Source organism: Chionomys nivalis, chromosome 5, assembly GCF_950005125.1.
Source record: "Chionomys nivalis chromosome 5, mChiNiv1.1, whole genome shotgun sequence".
NCBI lineage: Eukaryota > Metazoa > Chordata > Mammalia > Rodentia > Cricetidae > Chionomys > Chionomys nivalis.
In genome coordinates, this window is record NC_080090.1 from 55,684,917 (window position 1) to 55,705,027 (window position 20,111).

The 20,111-nt window shown below is 37.4% G+C and overlaps 1 protein-coding gene across 4 annotated transcripts in view; it reads left to right on the plus strand.

Annotated features, from left to right (window-relative positions):
- Dcaf6 (DDB1 and CUL4 associated factor 6) overlaps positions 1-20,111 on the plus strand; it is a 117,225-nt gene that overhangs the window by 35,646 nt on the left and 61,468 nt on the right. For all 4 annotated transcript variants that reach the window (XM_057769844.1, XM_057769845.1, XM_057769846.1 and 1 more), the window contains exons 4-8: positions 1,351-1,536; positions 5,173-5,286; positions 7,923-8,058; positions 13,040-13,251; positions 19,889-19,982. In XM_057769844.1, coding sequence (XP_057625827.1) covers positions 1,351-1,536; positions 5,173-5,286; positions 7,923-8,058; positions 13,040-13,251; positions 19,889-19,982 — 742 coding nt within the window. The remainder of the gene's footprint in view (positions 1-1,350; positions 1,537-5,172; positions 5,287-7,922; positions 8,059-13,039; positions 13,252-19,888; positions 19,983-20,111) is intronic.

The window sequence follows — 20,111 nt, forward strand, 5'->3', positions numbered from 1 at the left end:
AGTATGTTCAAGATCTAGACTGTAGTGATTTTTTTTCTGCCTCTAATTTTTTTTTTGTCCTTAAAGCCTTTAAAGCAATTTGTGAATTTACAGATTTGTATTTTTAATTCAGTATATTATAATCTACCACTGATACTGGGGTTTGTTGTTATTTTGCGTGTTGAGACAGAGGCTTGCTGTGTAGCACAGGCTGGCCTGGAACTGGCTCTGTAGTCTAGCCTAGAGATTGAGCTCCCAATTCTGCCTCTGTCGCCCAGGAGCTGAGATTGCAGAGGTTTACATTGGTACTGTGTTGTGTTGTTCTTTGTGGTGCTTGCAGTACTGAATATTTGCTCCATGAGACATCAGCAAGCCAACTTTATGGCTACATTATCACATAGTTTCTCCCTTTTCCTCCTGTTTTTTAAGGCACAACACATATTTCTGCTCACCTTATTCTCTGTTGTGGAGATGGATGTAACAATTCATTAAGCTAGTCTTTTTTACTCATGTAAGTAATAACTCAGTGTTACTAGAGGTATAGCTTCAGGATAAGTTCTTAGAAATTAACTTTCCTGAGTGTGGGGTTGACACATAAGTAGTTTTGTGAGTTCTTGATGAACTCTTGTGCTTTGCTGTCATTTAGCACACCCGCAGGCCTGCTTAGAGAGGCTGTTGTCAAGCTTCTAAATTGTTTCCAATCTGCTGAACAAGAATTGGTATCTCAGTACAATTTCAGTTTCCTTTATGAATAAAATTGAACATTTTTTTTCCATCGTCTGTTTATCTTTGGACTGTCTTGTTCAGGATTTTGTGTTTGTTTGTTTGTTTGTTTTTGGTTATTTTTACTCCCAATTTTAAAATCCTATAGAGGAATCAGTACTTGATTTGCAATGTATATTGCAAATATTAAGTACTAGTATTAACCTTTATTTCTGTCACAGTAAGGAATTAAACATTGGAACTTCTGCTATATGCTTATCTTATCATTTTATTAATTTGTTTTTCAGTCATTTTAATTCTTTGTCTTGAAAGAAAACAAATCAATTATCTAGTACATACTGTTTCAAAAGTCAATCCAAATGGTTCTTTCTTAGTTACCAAGAATTTTTGAGTGAGAGAGATAAGTGATTTAAATAAGAAGTGTAACTGAAGTTGCTTTTCAGGAAATTACTCAAATTGGTGATAATTTTCTTATCTCAGAACAAAAGAAAATATGTGAGATTCTGTAATTTTATAGTTTGGAACCAAACACTAATTTTTTGTTGAGGATGTCAATGAGAATTTATTACTAGTTGCGATTATATTAAACATGAATGTGTCTCACTAGGAAAACACCTGCTATGAACTACATTTCTTTGTATGTTCCAGGTTTTGACAACAATCCGTTCTGGGCATCGAGCAAATATATTTAGTGCAAAGTTTTTGCCGTGCACAGATGATAAGCAGATTGTGTCTTGCTCTGGAGATGGAGTCATATTCTATACTAATATCGAGCAAGATGTGGAAACAAACAGACAATGCCAATTTACGTGCCATTATGGAACTACTTATGAGGTACAGTGTTGTGATTGCATGTGTAAATGCATGCTTCTGTGTAAATGTAGAGATGTATCTGTGCATTTGTTTACACATGCATCTACACTGCTAAGTATAGAAATTGTCGGCAGGTTGTATTTCACCAAAGCCTTCTGAAAGTTTATCTTCATAAATTTTGTGGATAAAGTTATAAAAGTAAGAATCAACTATTAGTATTGTAAGATGAATTTGCAGTTGCTTAAACAATCATGCCTTAAACAGGTGCTAGCCCTTATTCCCTTTGTGCATTTATTGGTTAGGGTTTCTGTTGCTGTGTGACAACACCATGACCACGGCAACTTTTATAAAGGAAAACATTAATCGGGATGGCTTACTTAGTTCAAACGTTCAGTCCATTATCATGGTGGGCAGCATGGCGGTGTGCAGGCAGACATGGTGTTAGATCCAAGTAACTGCGAGTCCTACATCTTCCAGCCAACAGGAAGTCACCTGAGATATAAGAAGGCCAGACCACACTCCAACAAAGCCACACTTCCTAAAAGTGTCACTCCTTATGAGCTTATGTGGGATAATTACATTCAAGCTACCACATTCCACTCCCTGGCCCCCATAAGCTTTTAAAAATATCATAATGCAAAATGCATTCAGTCCAACTTCAAAAGTACCCATAGTCTATCACAGTCTCAACAATCTTTAAAAGTCTAGAATTCAAAGTCTCTTCTGATATTCTTGCAACCTCTTAATTGTAATTACCTGTAAAATCAAAATCAAAAGCAGATCACATACTTCCAACATGTAATGGCACAGGATATACATTACCATTCCAAAACATAGGGCAGAGAGCATAGAGAGGAAATACTGGACCAAAGCAAGACTGAAAACCAGCTGGGCAGACTCCAAACTCTACATCTCCATGTCTGACATCAAAAGCTTTTCAAATCTTCAACTCCATTCAGCTTTGTTGTCTATCACACACTTCTTTCTCTTGGGATGTTTCCACTCCCTGTTAGCAGCTCTCCTCTACAGGTATGCTAAGACTCTGTCATCTCTAACATCTTGGGTTCTCCAAGGCAATCCAGGCTTCAACTTCACAGCTTTTCGCAATGACCTCTCTACTAGGCCTACACTCAGGCACATCCTGACACATCCTGGCCTCAGCAGTTTTCCTTTGGCGTGAAGGCAAATTCCATAACCTGTTTCTTTTATCCATAACTTTAAAGCCAGAACCATGTGGCTGAAGCTGCCAAACTCTGCTGCTTCCTGGAACTGGATCATGCCCCCCTCATTCAATTACATCCTCACTAGCTTTCTGTCCTTCACTGCTTAAAGCTTGACTGTCCTTGAATTTGTACTGTGGACCAGGCTGGCCTCAACTCAGAGGTCCACCAGCCTCTGCCGCAGGAGTGCTGGGATTAAAGGTATGCACCACCACTCCCAGCTTTAAACTTTTCTTTAGTTCTTTGAGTTGGAAATTTAGCTGGTTGTGATCTTGCCCTGAGGCCACCACTCCTTTTATTCATCTTATTCCATTGATTTCTTTTAGCACAGAATTTAGCTCTGTCTGTGTCCTGGGGCCCCTTTTCTCAATTTATATATTTTGTAATGTACCCTGCTCAGTTTGCTCCTTTGTTTTATAAATCTTCATTAGAGTTACCACTAATAACCACATGGCAGAGTCTGTACTAGGCTGTTTTGAGATTTCTTCTGGCAACGGAAGTAATACAAAATTTCTTACTTTAACCTAAGCGGATTCTTTGGAAAAGGGCAAAAAGCAGTCACATTCTTCACCTCAGTATCACAAGAATGATCTCTAGGCCATGTATTAATATTCTTTTCCTCTGTAACCTTGTGAGCCAGCACCCCACAAATAACTCTTTGCAACTCTGTCTTTAATGTTCTACTAGTATGGCCCATTAAGCCGTGCTTAAAGCATTTCGCTGCTTTCCTAACCCAAAGTACCAAAGTCAATATTACTCCAAACAAAAACATGATCAGGCTTATCAAAGTACTAGTACCCCACTCCTGGTTCCAACTTCTTCTGTCTTAGGGGTTCTGTTGCTGTAAAGAGACATCATGATCATGGCAACTCTTATAAAGGAAAACATTAATTGTGATAGCTTACTCATACTTCAGAGGTTCAGTTCATTATCATCATGGCAGGGAACATGGTGGTGTACAAGCAGACATGGTGCTGGAGAAGTAACTGAGAGTCCTACATCTTCCAGCTACGAGAAGTCAGCTGAGACACTGGATGGTATTTTTATGGATGGTCACTAAATCTATTACTAGGTCAACAGCTAGACTGGACACAGATTTCCTAATTTGCTTTGAACTCTGGTCTAGTCTTTGTCACAGGGCATCACTTATAAATGTTCTAATGATGCATATTGTAATTACCTGAGTGAAACTTGTTTTTCTAAACTAGTGAACTAATTGGATGAAGGAATTAAATCAATTATATAAACAATACTTTGGGAAATATGTGCTCTGCAATTTGGTTTATAGACAGTAGTGTACTAAGTGAAAAATTACCCTTTTATTGAATGAAGTCATCAGAGCTGAGTCAGCAACAAGTTGCAAATATGTTTTACTGATAAAATGACTTCATAATTAAATAATTCAGCACTTCTAACTCATTGAGGTGATGTAGTAATCATATTTCTCACAAATATGAAATAAGTCAAAAGTCATATCTTTCTTGAAATATGCATTCCCTTCATTTGTGGTGAGTGTGCTTTTTATAATTGCCTTCTGTGATGTATAAGTCTTATTATTTTGTGTTGTTTATCAACTTGTTCAATAAAAGCAAAGAAATATCAATACTAAAAGTTTTAGAGGAACAGATACAATAAATATATCTATACATATGACTTTAAGCAATACATTTTTTTAAAATCTAATAATTCTAAAAGTCAACTAAAATGAATCTTTCTAGGCTCAAATTCAAGTGTTTATGGGTCTGTGAACCTTATGAATTTACCTTTTCTACTCTTTTTTTTTTTTTTTTTTTTTTGGTTTTTTGAGACAGGGTTTCTCTGTGGCTTTGGAGCCTGTCCTGGAACTAGCTCTTGTAGACCAGGCTGGACTCGAACTCACAGAGATTCACCTGCCTCTGCCTCCCGAGTGCAGGGATTAAAGGCGTGCGCCACCACCGCCCGGCTTTCAATAACCTTTATACTGCTCTGAATCAGGGTTCCTTCCTCCATCTTTTAAGCCAATTCTTCAAAATGTTTTTTGTGTTTGTTTACTTGAATTTTTCCATTATCTTGTGGTCTTTTCTGACAGGTTTTTGTCTCCCTCTTTGACTCATAATGATTTTTATAATTATTTTGGCTCCATATGGATAATTTCGCATAATCTTTCCACTTCAAGCATCCTTAATTTAAACATACTTCCAAAGTTAAGTTGCTCAAAGCTTATAATTTTGGAAAATCTTATATGAAGTTTTATTAATATAATCAAAGAAATCATTTTCCAAGGCTGCTATATGTCTGTGTATTCTCTGTTTTAAATCATGCTTTGGATAAATCATAGATAATGACATACATGGATAGTTTTGCTGTGTTCACCTTCACGGATGTATCACACAGTAGCAGTATGTTTCTAAGCTGCCTGTTTAGTTGTTTAGTAGTGTTTCTTTTGTTTCATCTTCAGATTATGACTGTACCAAATGACCCTTACACCTTTCTGTCCTGTGGTGAAGATGGAACTGTTAGGTGGTTTGACACACGCATCAAAACTAGTTGCACAAAAGAAGACTGCAAAGATGTAAGAATCCAAGTTTTATAACAAGTGATTTAGAAAATTTCATTATGATTCAGTAATACCTTTGGTGATAATTTTATTTTGCTAAAATTTTCAGTCACAAAATTCTTTCAGTATTAACGAGGTTGAGAAAGTTCTATTTCGGTTGTCCATTTAGATATATTTTTATAGCGGATAGAGAGATGACTCTGTAAAGGACCTGAGTTTTAAACCCAAGAACCCAGGTAAAAGCTGGCATGGCAGTGTGCATCTGTAACCCTATGGACAGATTACTGGAGCTTAGTGGTCAGCCACCCTAATTGAAGTGGTGAGCTTCAGGGTTTGTGAGAGACTGTCTCAAAGCATAAGGTATAGAGCAATTGAGGATGACCCCTGACATTGACCTCTGATTTCTGTACCCATACACACTCATGTACATGCATGAACACACCTACACCCCCACCCACAAATACACACACATACATACACACACACACACAATATGTGACAATTTGTCTAGTTTTATAAAAACCTGGAGAGTTCATCTCATTTACTAAGTAGACAGTTTGACAAGTAGACAGTTTGACTTACCAAAACAGCAGTGGTTAAAAGTCTATGAAACCGTAGTATCTTTCCCTCCATATTTTAAAATAAGAATTTTTGTTTGCTTTTAAAGAGATAGTCAAATTTATCTAACATTTCAAGATTTGTTTTCCTATTAGTATTTTATGAATTAATATTTAAAACTTATAAAAGGCCTGAGCTGGGTGGCGGCAGCCCATGCCTTTGATCACAGCACTTGGGAGGCAGAAGCAGGCATGTCTCTGCAAGTTTGAGACTAACTTGGTTCACAGAGCAAGTTCTAGGACAGCCAGGGATACACAGAGAAACCCTGTCTCAAAAAAAAAAAAAATACAACAAAAATGAGCAAACACACAAACAAAAAAGCCTGAAAAAATATTTTTTGGCCTTAGACAGCTTCTCCCAAGAGTTTTATCTGTCATACACTATGAAGAATACAGTAGATCTTTACTGAATCATTGAAGTGTTAATGAAATATTGTTCACTTTATTTTTATAGCAGCAAAAAACAAAACAAAACCAAGAATCATTATTATTCAAGTTGAATAATTACTAACTAAACCAGAATAACCACAAAAAAATTATATATTTGAAATTGATGAAGCAGAAAATAAAAAGTAGAAAAAAAATTTTTTTTCAAGACAGGTTTCTCTGTGTAGCCGTGGTTATCCTGGAACTCATTCTATAGACCAGGCTGGCCTCAAACGCTTGAGAGCCATCTTCCTCTGCCTCCCAAGTGCTGGGATTAGAGACATGTGCCGCACTGACTGGCATACAAACAGATATTTTAAACACAAAATTTTGATCTGTTTTATGTTATATAACATATATAAACACATACACATATTGAAAGGTGAATACATTTTAAATATTGGGTGTTTAGGGATCAGGGATGTAGCTGATTAGTAGCTAGCATGCCAAAAGCCCTGTGTTTGAACTTAGTATTGAGGAAAAATGTGTATATATGATATCTCCCTATACACACATTTTTATATACATTTTCCCAAATCATTAAAAAACTATTTTTAACACTGTACCCCTCAGGAATAAAAACCACCAGGGAGAGATAACCTCCTCTCCCTGAGTAGTGGCCTGGAGGATGGAGGGCAGGTAGACTATCTGAAACACTCTGCAGAGTCAGGGCAGGAAGCACTATTAGTGGTGAGACCCGTGAGCACTACTGGAAAAAACAGGACTAGGCCAGGACTAGTTTTAGGCATTCAGGTGAGAAGGGCAAGAGAGTTGACTAGTGAGGGGCTTCAGGTACTTAGGTGAAGGGCAAGAGGGAAGCCATGAAGTTCCTTGGTTACTTCTCCTCGTTTGTTGTTGTTGTTTTTTTTTTTTTTTTGCTTTATGCAGCATAATCCTTGAGTTTGCCTGCTTGAAGAGGTAGCAGAAAGCCTATCACTTTGGTACTTGCCCTTACCTTGATGTAATTGCTTTGCCTTTCCCTATTCTGGCAGGCAAGCTCATGTTGGCTTTTGTGGGCAAGAGCAATGATCCTGACCTCCCTCCATGGAGTCCCCTCATTCTGTCCTAGGTTGCACGTTATATACATATTTTACGTACATGTATAAGGTTCTTTGAGAACATATGCTATATGTATTTCTTAGTAAATGGTTAGTACTGTACTCATTATTTCAAATGTTTTTAAACCATAGATTAATCCACACTTTAGGAGGGTACAGGTGTCCTTTTCTAAGCAACATCCTCATAATAATACAAGGGCTAAGAAGTAGAAGAGTTATTTCCTTTATAAAGCTTATTATGTGTGTAGTCAGAAAGTATAAAGAAAATCCAGTGATGACAGAATAATTCCTAACAAGATCTTCAAATTATGAAATTGGTAAATGTGTATGATAGGAATAATATTGTGGCTAAATATGCTAGAAATAAATTCTAATAGTCTTGAAAGATAAATTGCAAAGAAACCATTTTTTTCCTTTTTTGTTTTTGTTCACTGAATTAGAATGTCTGAAATAGGTTATTGTCTTACAATGAGAGGGGAATTATTTAAATTTAGAGTATTCCTGTTTCTATATAGCTATATGTAACTGGTCTCATGCCTGTCTTTTATAGGATATTTTAATCAACTGCCGGCGTGCTGCCACATCTGTGGCTATTTGTCCCCCAGTACCCTATTACCTTGCTGTGGGTTGTTCTGATAGCTCAGTACGAATTTATGACCGGCGAATGCTGGGCACAAGAGCTACAGGTGAGGAAATATTTGGCAAAATTTGGGACTGTTCAAAGAAATGTTTATAACATTTTATACTCATTTAGTTTTTAATTTTGTTATAAACTGTTACTTAAATATAGATTATTTTAAGAGAAAGGGTATTTTATTATTTTTTTTTAAAAGTTTTTCATTTAACATAGCAACCACAATTCCCCCTCTCTCTTCTTCCTGTTCCCCCCACCATTCCTGCACCCAATGCACCCCCATCCACTTCTCAGAAGGGGTAAAGCTTCCCATGTGGGGGCACTCTGTTGGGAACTAGGCACAGTGGCTGTAGTTCCAGCACTCTATAGCTGGAAGCAGGAATCAGAAGTTCAGGGTCATTCCTGTTGGAGGCCAATATGCACTACAGGAGGCCTTATCTCGAGAAAAAGAACAGACTCTATTGGAGTAATGTTTTCACAGTTATCAATTTAAAACATCATAACAGGAGCTGGGGAGATGTTTCAGTAGTTAAGAGCATTTGCTGCTCTTATAGCGGACCTGAGTTTGGGTCCCTGCACCCAAGTTAGTCAGCTCCCAATTACACCAGATGGTTCACAAACTGTAACTCCTACTGTAGCGAATCTGATGTGTATTCTTCTGACCTCCATAGGTACCTACACCTAGATACACACACACACACACACACACACATACACTCAAGCAAACACTTAAACACATAAATCTGAAAAAGATATAACACTTGATTTGTTCTTTTCCAAGACTGCCATAATAAATTATTCAAAGCGAGTATCTTAAAATAATAGAAATTTGGAAATGTTTTTCTTGCATTTCTAGAATTTAGGTATCTATCTGAAATCAAGATGTTTTAGGATTAGTTCTTCTAGAGACTTAGGGAGCATCTGTTTTGTGCCTCTCTTTTACCTCATGATAATTGTTGCCAATTTTGGCAGTATCAGTAAACACTTCAATTCATAAATGTACCACTTCTTGCAAGTAATTAGGAGACATACTGATAAAGGAAAATAGATTTATTTATTCCTTAATTAATTAATCCTTCTACCGGAGAGAAAGATTCCTACTTTCTCTCTGCCTTTTCTGTAGCAATATTGTAATTTTATGGAAAGGCTGAAACAAGAGCCAGAAGTAGAGGTGTACAATTTAGGCAGAACTGTGTGAAATCTCTTCCTGGAAGTCATATTCATTTTCTAGCTGTCGTTATGGCTTTAGCCTTTCCTGCCTCCAACATGATAGTCCTGGGGAAATTTTAATTCTCTGAGACCCATTTAATAGTCATAAAGCCACAGAGAAAGATACAGATATCTCTCTTTAGACTATCTCCTTTGCTGCCAGTACAGTTACAAAATCAGACTTAAATTCAGTACTGCAACAATATTCGAAATATTCCAAGCTAAGAAGATATAAAATATGCTACATATAATATACCTAAGTTCAATTAAAAAGGTCACGCATGTATATGTATACATGTACATATATCAAATATATGGCCACATGTTATGTTATGGAAAATAAAGTACTTGGGCAGAAACCACCAGTGTCGGTAATAACCAACTTAGACTATCAAATGTGTGGGAATACCAGATGACAGCTTTTCTGTTCTTTTTTTAAAAAAAAATAAATTATTTACTTTTATTTATTTAGTGTTTTGCCTGCATATATGTCTGTGTGAGGGTGTCAGATCTTGGAGTTACAGATAGTTGTGAACTCCCATATGGGTGCTGGGAATTGAACCCAGGTCTTTTGAAAGAGCAGTCAGGGCTCTTAATCAATGAGCTATCTTTCCAGCCCCTCTGTTTGTTTGAATCAACTTTAATTCTTTGACAATTTTTTTTTTTTTTTTTTTTTTTTTTGGTTTTTCGAGACAGGGTTTCTCTATGGCTTTGGAGCCTGTCCTGGAACTAGCTCTGTAGACCAGGCTGGTCTCGAACTCAATTCTTTGACAATTTTACATATTTATATACTATATTTTGATCATATTCCTCCTCCATTCTTCTGTTTTATCCTCCTCCCTCTCCCTGTAATCCTTCTAGTCCAACCCTGTCCCTCCTACATTCATGTTACTTTCCCTCAATGCCTGTTGAGTTTAATAGAGTTGCTTGCATGTGCGTACATGTGACTTATTTACTGGACATGGACAACTTACCAGTGGCTACATCTCTGAAGAAAAATTACTCCCCTTTTCTAGCCTCATTAACTCCCAGTAGCTCTTCAGTTGGAGGTGGGACCTCGTTTGCCCCTCTCCCATCAGTTTAGACTGTCAGTGGGCTTATCTTGTGCAGGTAACCATAGCCATTTGTGGGTTCTGAGTGCAATAGCAGTATTACATTCAAAATAGCATTTCACATCATTCCTCCTCGTCCTCAGGCTTTTGCCTTCTGAGAGATTTTCTCTTTTGAACTGTGATGAAGAGTCCTGTCAATTTGAATATGCACATTTTGGGTGAAACAGTGTGATAATATGAAAATATAGGCTTCATTATTATTCTCAACAGAAACAATTTACATTTTTAGCAGAATGTGACTCTACCGTGCAGAAGTACACAGCTTTAGGGATCCTTAGAATTTAGCATTCCCGGACAAATTGAACTCTCTCCTCTCATACTAAATTGTACTGAAGACTACCAGAGTTTTTAAAATTGGGATTATAAACTAGACTTTGTGGTCTAGCTACATCTCTAGTCCTTGGAATTTTGAAACCTTGTGATTTGGTTGTATAGTTGAGGTCAGCCTTGAACTTGATTCTCCTCTCTTTCCTTCCCAGTTTGGGATCATAGGCACTGGACCCCTGTGGCGTCTTGGGTTCTGCAGGTGGCGCGTCTGTGAGGAGCAGTACTTGTAGTCTCTGCTGCCTTTCTCCGTAATTACATCTTAAGTGGGGGTGCTGGAGACACCAGTGAAGCGGCTTCTGTGCGTCATCACCCATGTGGGGTGCGACTTTTCAGAGCTACAGCTGTTTCTAGCACTAAGTTCATCTGTCAGCTACAGCTGTATCTTGGAAGGAAAGAGCAATCATGGCCCTTCTGGGAGAGGTCCTAAAAGTTCCTCTGAGCTGCTGTTTTCTTAGGTTACCAAGGCCCTGCTAACTTTGAGAGAAATGGACTAGATGGCTATCAAGGCTCCCCGGAGGTGGCAGGAATCACTGGTGTGCTCAGACACCCTGGACTTCCTTGTTGTAGTGTCTGGGAGCCAGCTCTCTGCACCATGCAGACTGTTTAGGAAGCCTTTAGTAAAGGGTCCAGAGAGTGGTGAAGGCTGTGTCAAGTCCTACACAAACCATACCTGATAGAGGAACCTGGAAGAGAAAGACCATCCAAAGCTGCAACAAAATAATAGCCTATTACCTTCAACATGATTATAAAGTCCTGTTTAACAGTCAGAGTTCAAACAGTGGTGCTCATTCAGCAAGGCCTTTTTCTTTTTCTTGGAAGACAGAAGAGTCATCAGAAATTTTTTTAAAAACTAAATTCTCCTTAAATTCATAATCCTCTTCTTGAGACCTTTTAGTGTAGGATACGTGTATCACGAGCCACTGTGCATTATTTGGCTTACCTTAGTTATAGTAGTTATTTATATTTTTAATTTAGATATTCTCAGATGATTGATTCAGTTATATAGAGTATTACTAGACTAGGAAGAAACCACGGTACTTTCAATAGAATCAGTGTTTAAAATCTTCAACAATATGTTCTCCACAATGCAACAAGGTTGGAGAGATGGCTAAGCAGTCCAAAGGACCTACCGGGTTTGATTCCCAGCATCTACAAAGTGGTTAGCAACCATTTGTAATTCCAGTTCCAGTGCCCTGTTCCAGCCTCCATGGGCATTGCACACACATTCTTCATAGACATACATGTGAACAGAATACCAATACCATAAAAAAAATCTCAAATTTTTTTTAATGGCAAAAAAGGCTCTGTCAAAAAAAAGGCTCTGTCATAGGAAGTGGTTTTCTTATATCACATGTATTTTCATCCTTAGCCTAACTTTGTGTTGATTTTATATTGCACCACAAACCTATTAATATTTTGAGTTCTATGTGAATGCAAAGATTTCTATGTGAATGATTTTGATATCCTGGCACTTATAAGTTATATTAATGAAGTTATTTATTTTAAAGGATTGAGGTAATGTCATTTGTTCAAAAAGACAATGGTTTCTAAAATAAATAGCTAATAAACAATTAGAATTGTATTCAACATATTCTTCCAAGTGTCAGGTTTCCTAGTATAGAAATGATCTTAATTTGAATGAAAAGTTTGTAGATGACTTAGTATAGAAATCAATTATTAGTAAATGTTATTTCAGCAAGTCATGTAATATGGAATTCTGAATGATAAGGTGATCTTCTTCTTCTTCTTCTTCTTCTTCTTCTTCTTCTTCTTCTTCTTCTTCTTCTTCTTCTTCTTCTTCTTCCTTCTTCCTTCTTCCTTCTTCCTTCTTCTTCTTTGTGTTTAAATATGCTGTGTGTTTCAGTTTGTCATACCTGGGAAGAGGGAATCTCAGATGAGGAATTGTCTTAGTTAGATTGGCCTGTGGGTATCCCTAGATGGCTATCCCCATTTTCTAAATTGCTAATTGATGTAGGCTTTTTGTGGGCCTGGACTGTAGAAAAAAGGTACCCGAGCAAGCCAGGGCAGCAAGCCAATGTGCAGCTTTCTCCTATGGTTCTTGCCTTTGATCCTGCTTGAGTTCCTGCCCTGATTTCCCTCAGTGATAGACTGTGATTGGGAGGATAAGCCAAGTTAAACCTTTTCTCAAGTTGCTTTTGGTGTTGTCATAGCAACAGAACTGGAACATATGCTGTCTTTATAGCATTCTTTTTTTGTTTGCTATAAATTCTTGACTATTAAAAAGGAAGCTTCTTATAGATTCAGAAAGTGATAATTTGGTCTATATTGCTACATTATTTCATGTAGCTCATAATTCAAGCTAAGAGTTTTTAGAATGTTTTTATTTATAACAGTACTAATTTTGAATAAATTTCTGTTATTTAGGGAATTATGCAGGTCGAGGAACTACTGGAATGGTTGCTCGCTTTATCCCTTCTCATCTTAGTAATAAATCCTGCAGAGTAACATCTCTGTGTTACAGCGAAGATGGCCAGGAGATTCTTGTCAGTTATTCTTCAGATTACATCTATCTTTTTGATCCCAAAGACGATACAGCACGAGAACTTAAAACTCCTGCAGAGGAGAGGCGAGAAGAGGTAAGTTTACTCAAAAACTGGACTCTTTCTTCATGATGAGATGCCTGTAATTCCCAGGAGAAGGTAGGATAGATGATCAATTTAAGGTCATCCTTGGCTAAGTAAGTTTTGAGGTTAGCCTGGGCTATATATGATGCTGACTCAGAGAAGAAATAGAAAAGTGTTCAAGTGTTCAAGTAAAGAAGTAAATGCATTGATTTTTTGAAGGCTTTATGATTTAGGGAACATATGAAAGAATAGGCTAATAAATAGAGCTCTAGAAAAAATGAGCTAATTTTAAAAAGAAAATATGTAATATAAAACCTTTAACCTTGTATATGCATAACAGCAGCATAAAATATCAACAGCTCTGCACCTGGAGGCAAGCCAATTAAGACAGTAGACAATATGATGATAAACATCTAAGAGACTGTGTTCATGCATCAGGTGCTACCCCTTAGCATTTACTATTCATATTAGGCAACAGTTCCATCCTTTTCCACATGAGAAAGTAGGAAAACTTGAAGAGGGCATTTATATGAAAGATGAATAAACTGAATTACTGTGACAGAATATAAAAGTGGAAAGCTAGAAGTAGATTTTTGACAATATATAGCCATGGGAACATATTTGGTTTAGTTTGTTAGGCTTTTCCTAACATGCATGCCATGTTGACCTTCAAAAATATTTTATTAAAGATTTACTTTTAATATTTTATTATTTTGGATGTATAGTAGTTTTGCTTATATGTGTGTCTACACATTATGTACACGCTTATTGCATGTCAAAAGCCAGAAAGGGTGTGTCTTATCCCCTGGAATTGGAATTACAGAAGACTGTGAGCTGGAGTTGGAGTTACAGAAGATTTGTGTTCTATGGAAGAGCAGCAAGTGCTCTTAACCACTGAGTCATCTCTATAGTCTTAACTTTGACCTTTTTATTTTACAATGACCCATACTTGTTCTATACTTTGGCTTATTAGATGTTGTTACTGTAATTTTTAATTAATAGTGATTTAGTATTAGCTAGGTGTTAATGAGCTTATGTTATTTGATTTGTGATAATAGAGATTGAACTCAGGGCCTCACATTGTAGTCAAGCACTGAGCTATATTCTCAATATTTACACATTTAAAGGAAGAACAGTAGCAAATGTGTAATTCCTATGAGGCGAAAAATGAAATTCAGTTGTGAATACCAATGATATGACCGCTCCAAGGTATGCTTGAAGGGAAGGGAGGGTTTTTATTGTAGATATGAGGAAAAGAACAGCCAGAGGCATCTGGAAGAGTACAGAGCAGAGACAAAGTAGTTGAGAAATGTGACCAGCTTCTGTATCTGGCCTTGAATGGAGAGAAAAGACTGGGTGAACCAGAGGTGGAGACTAACAGAGCGAGACAAAAGAAAGGGAGCATAGCCTTTTAAAACAGCAGGGTTATGAGGAGAAGTGAGAAGCTAGGGCAGGGAGAGATAGAAGCACATAAGCTGAGGCAGTTTAGGGTAAGGGGTGGGGTGAGAAGAGCCAGGATGCCAGCATGAACAGTTGCTTGTGACTCAGAGAGGGGCTGGAGGCCCGCATGTGCTTTGGTATGCTAATTGATATCACAGATAGCCATTTGTCCTTTCTCCCATGATACGGGAATGGCTCTTTTGATAGAACCGAGCAGGCTTCACAAATGCTGAGGAATGCTGCTTTTATCTAACTGCCAGAACTTGGACCTGACAAGTTGTTATTATAAAATTAGAAAAAAATGTGATTATTTTATAGATGAATTTTAAGATGTTCAAAGTGGCAGTATATTTATGTAAATTAGAAAAATTATAAGCTGTTTATGACTTTATTGAACTGGTTAAAAACAGATTCTGCCATGTCATTTTGCTGCTGCTTTGTAATTTCCTCTTGAGGCTTGTGGGTAAGTGTAGTTGGAGTCAAACTCTGTGACTGAGAGACAATAAAGAACTTAGAAGTATATACATGTTTTTAAGTGGGCCAGCCAACTTTGCTATCATAAACTCCTTATCATCAGGACTAATGCTGAATCCTGGAGTTGTTTTTCTTAGTATGCTTTGTTGAATCAACCAAATTAAAAACAATAATTCTAAAATCTGAATTATAAAAATAAATCATACTTATTATATTTAGCAAACAAGAGTTGTGTATATGTATGAAATTAATGAGCTATCCTCTTTTTAATTTCCATAGTTTTTCATTTGGTATTTTATGTTAAAACTTTGACAATATTATTTAGATCAGCTATTCTTAATCCAACAATTATTTATTAGGTACCTCTGTACACTTAGTTTTATATTAAACTTAAGAAAATGATTACATGAGCTGGGCAGGGGTGGTGCATACCTTTAATCTCAGCACTCGGGAAGAAGCAGGTGGATCTCTGAGTTTGAGGCCAACCTGGTCTACAGAATGAGTTGGAAGACAACCAGGGCTACACAGAAAATCCTGTCTCTAAAAACCAAAAAGCAAGCAAGCAAGCAAGCAAGCAAGCAAGCAAGAAAGAAAGAAAGAAAGAAAGAAAGAAAGAAAGAAAGAAAGAAAAGAGAAGAAAGGAAGAAAAGAAAGTGACTACATAAAGACAAGACCCTTTCACTTAGGACAGCAAACTACCAGAGTATCTCTGACTCCCCTACCCCTAGTGCTGGGGTTATGGGGGTATACTTGACCACACTCACTTTTTACATGGATTCTAAAAATTTGAACTCAGGTCCTCATACTTATGCAGCGAATACTCTTAGCACTGAGCCATCTCCATGGTCATAATCAATTTGTAAAAGTATATAATTAAGTATTACATATTCACAAACTAATACAACTAATATCATTGTGGTACTCTATCATATTAACCAAACAAGAAACCATGCTAAGTGATAGATACAAAAGGGTACATATTCCACTGATATGCAATAATATCCAGAATACTCACATCTTTCTAAAGATTTATTTATTTTATTTGTATATGAGTGTGCTATTGAATTTTTTCATGAAGAGGGTATCATATTCCCTATAGATGGTTGTGAGCCCAGTATGTGGTTGCTGGGAATTGAACCCAGGTCCTCTGGAAGAACAGTCAGTGCTCTTAACCACTGAGCCTCTCTCCATCCCTGAATACACATATCTTTAGAGGGAGAAAGTAGATTATTGGTTTTTCTGGACCTTTGAAAAGGGACAGGAGAAGAATGGCTGTTGATGGAAGTGGGATTTCTTTTGGGGAAGATTAAAATGTTCTAGAATCAGATAGTGATAACAGTTGATACTAATCCCTGAAAGTACTCTTTGACTTGGAAATTAATTGAGCTTAGTTTTGACTCTCTCTCTCCCTCCCTCCCTCCCTCCCTCCCTCATTCCCTTCCTCCCTCCCTCCATCTCTGTTTCTGTATACATGCCATGGCACACATGTGGAGATAAGTACAACTTTTTTTTAAAAAAACTTTTTTTGTTGTTTGTTTTTTGTTTTTGCTGTTTTTTTCAAGACAGAGTTTCTTTGTGTAGCCCTTGACTACCTGGAACTTGCTCTGTAGACTAGGCTGGCATTGAATTCAAAGAGATCTGCCTGTCTCTGCCTGCCTTTGCCTCCCTGAGTGTTGGAACCACTGACTGGCTTAGAGAACTTTTAAAAGTTGATTCTTTCTTTCTTCCATATTGGTTCCTAGGATCGAACTTATGTCATTAGATTGGACAGCATTAATATTTACCCACAGCATTTGCTCAGTGGCCTCCACTAGTGACTGTTTCCCCCCCATCCCCATGATGTTTACTCATTGGTGTGCAAGTTAGTTTTTTATCAACTTGGCACATACCTAGACATATCTAGGAAAAGAGTCTCAAGTAATGAATTGCCTCCATTAATTTGTCCTGTGGGCATGTCTGTAGGGGCATTTGCTTAATTAATGATTTATGTGTGAAGGTCCAACCCACTGTGGGTGCTGCCACTCTTGGGTGGGTGGTTCTGGGTTCCATAAGAAAGCAGGTTGAAGCCGGGCGGTGGTGGCGCACGCCTTTAATCCCAGCACTTGGGAGGCAGAGGCAGGCGGATCTCTGTGAGTTCGAGACCAGCCTGGTCTACAAGAGCTAGTTCCAGGAAAGGCTCCAAAACCACAGAGAAACCCTGTCTCGAAAAACCAAAAAAAAAAAAAAAAAAAAAAAAAGAAAGCAGGTTGAGCCATAGAGAACAAAGCAGAGATCACCTTCCTCCATGAGCTCTGTTTGAGTTCTTACCTTAGTTCTTGTTCTGGCTTCCTGTCATAATAGACTATAAGCTTTAAGGTGAAATAAATTCTTTCCTCTCCAAGTTGTTTTTGACCATGTTGTTATTATATCAATAGAAAGCAAACTGGAATGTTTGGTGTCCTTGGCAAGGATGGTATCAATGGAAAGACTTAAAAAAAAAAACAAAAAAACCTTTAATCCCAGCACTTGGGAGGCAGAGGCAGGCGGATCTTTGTGAGTTCAAGGCCAGCCTGGTCTACGAGAGCTAGTTCCAGGACAGGCTCCAAAACCACAGAGAAACCCTGTCTCGAAAAACCAAAAAAAAAAAAAAAAAAAAATGGAAACATTGACTAGACTGGATTGATGGAAACATTGACTAGACTGGATTGAGAAAGGAAAGGTCAGGTAAATGCAGGCATTCCTCATGCTTTTGAGTAAAGTGAAAGGGAAGGAACTATAGCTGGAAAGAAATATATACACTCTCATGCAACTGTGATTTTCTTTGCATCAATAACAGAGCTTTCAGCATATTGTGAGAGAGAACCAGGTAAGAAGACATGAATATAGTAAAAGAATAGAGTGATTATTGAGGCAAAGAGTTTGAGGATTGAAGGAAGGCAATAAAAAAAAAAGCAGTAGGTGGAACACTTGGGATTAAAGAGAATGAATGATGCATTCTTTGAGAGTAATTAGGTTAGAAAGTTTCAAGTAGAAATAAATTTGTAGAATTCTGCTGAGAAAATTGATGTCATTTCTACAAGGCTTTATTTTTAAAATAAATAAAGCCATACTTTGTGTATTGTAGAACAAAAATTTGGGGTAAAGTCACCCTTTCAAGTGGGTCAGTGAGACAAATGTATTTGGTGACTAGTCATGTCTAATTGTTACTGCATTAATGGTCAGTGGTATAAAAAAGAACCTCTGTTTTCACAATCACTGCCAAATAAATGACACATGTTGGGTTATTTGGGGGATGTAAAAATGGTTCTTGCTTCTTCAATATACAGAAAGTTGAATTCACGCTACTACAAAAACTAGAAAACAATTAGGTTCATATTTTTTTTACTTTACTTATGCATCCTTTTGCTTATACTCTGTCCTTCATCACCCAATATAATCCTTTCTTGGTTCACTTTCTAAATTTTTGGACTTTACTCACATTTCCACGTATGTATGTATGTATGTATGTATGTATGTATGTATGTATGTATGTATACATGTGTATACAAATATACACACACATACACAGACACACTGATTTACATCATAGACTAGGTCCCCATATGAAGCAGAACACAGGTTTTTATGAGTTTATGTCCCCTGCTTGATCTTATACTTTCCATGTCCATCTTTTTCCCTCAGATGCCATGATTTCATTTCTCTTCACAAATGAGCTGTATTCCATTGTGTCTGTATACTACACATTTACTACACATTTATTGTCTGTTCATTTGGATAGAGGGGCAGTAATATGGATGTGCACATCATCTCTGTGGAAGGCTATGAAGGTGTTTGTATGCTTAGGAGTTGCATAGCTGGGTCATATGGTAGTTCTATTTTTTTTTAAGTGGGAGAAAAAGTTATTAGCTAAGAATGATGGCAGAAATGGAGAAAGTTTGACACAAGTGATGAAGGGGTGAAATTGATACTGGGAAGAGCCAGAGAAGTAAGTGGTCCAGAAAAGATTAAAAACAAAACATTGTGTCATTGTTAGGTGAGTAGGTAAGGTACTTAGACTATGTTAGCGTCACAGTATGGTAGCTTAGGCTGATTGACTTTCCTGCTGTCAGCTGGACAGTGATTAGAGCTCACTGTACATGGTTCATTTCTTTTTCCTTCTCTCTTCTCCCTCTGTCCACCCTCCCCCATCTTACTGGAGATTAAACTCAAGTAAGTACCCTACCACAGAACTGTATCTCCTCTAGACAACCACCACCATACCATCTCCTCCTCCTCTTCTTTTCCTCTTTAATTTTGAGACAAGGAGCCGCTAAGTTGCCTAGGCTGTTCTTAAGTAGGTCTTGAATTTGTGATCCTTCTGCTTCACCTGGGATTATAGCCTGTCACCACTAAACCCCATTTACATATACACAATCTCAAAGTTGTATTTGTATTTGTGCTTTTTAGGTTGAGGAAAGTATGGACTGTATCACCATGGATATTTAGCATCATGAGTACTGTAAAAGACTAATACAGACTATAACAGTGTTTTATGTATTGATCTAGCATTTCATTTCTATACTTAAAGATAGTAGGGAGTTGGAAAAGCTCCATTAAATTACGCTGTAAGAATTGTGGACTGGAGATTAATTCAGTAGTATAGTACTTAGCTCATCTGCATAAGGTCCTGGATTCAATCACTATCACTAGAATAAAAGTTGAAAGCAATCTGTTCTTTAGACTCACGTAGAATCTACTTGTGATTATTATCTTGTAGTTACGACAGCCTCCAGTTAAGCGCTTGAGACTTCGTGGTGATTGGTCAGATACTGGTCCCAGAGCAAGGCCAGAGAGTGAACGAGAACGAGATGGTAAATATATTATGGCAATTTTTTTGGTGATATATGGTATTAAAGATTTATTTACCCTATCTGTCTGAGTGTTTTGCCTGCATGTGTACTGTGCCTTGTGCTGGTGGAGATCAGAAGAAGGCATAACAT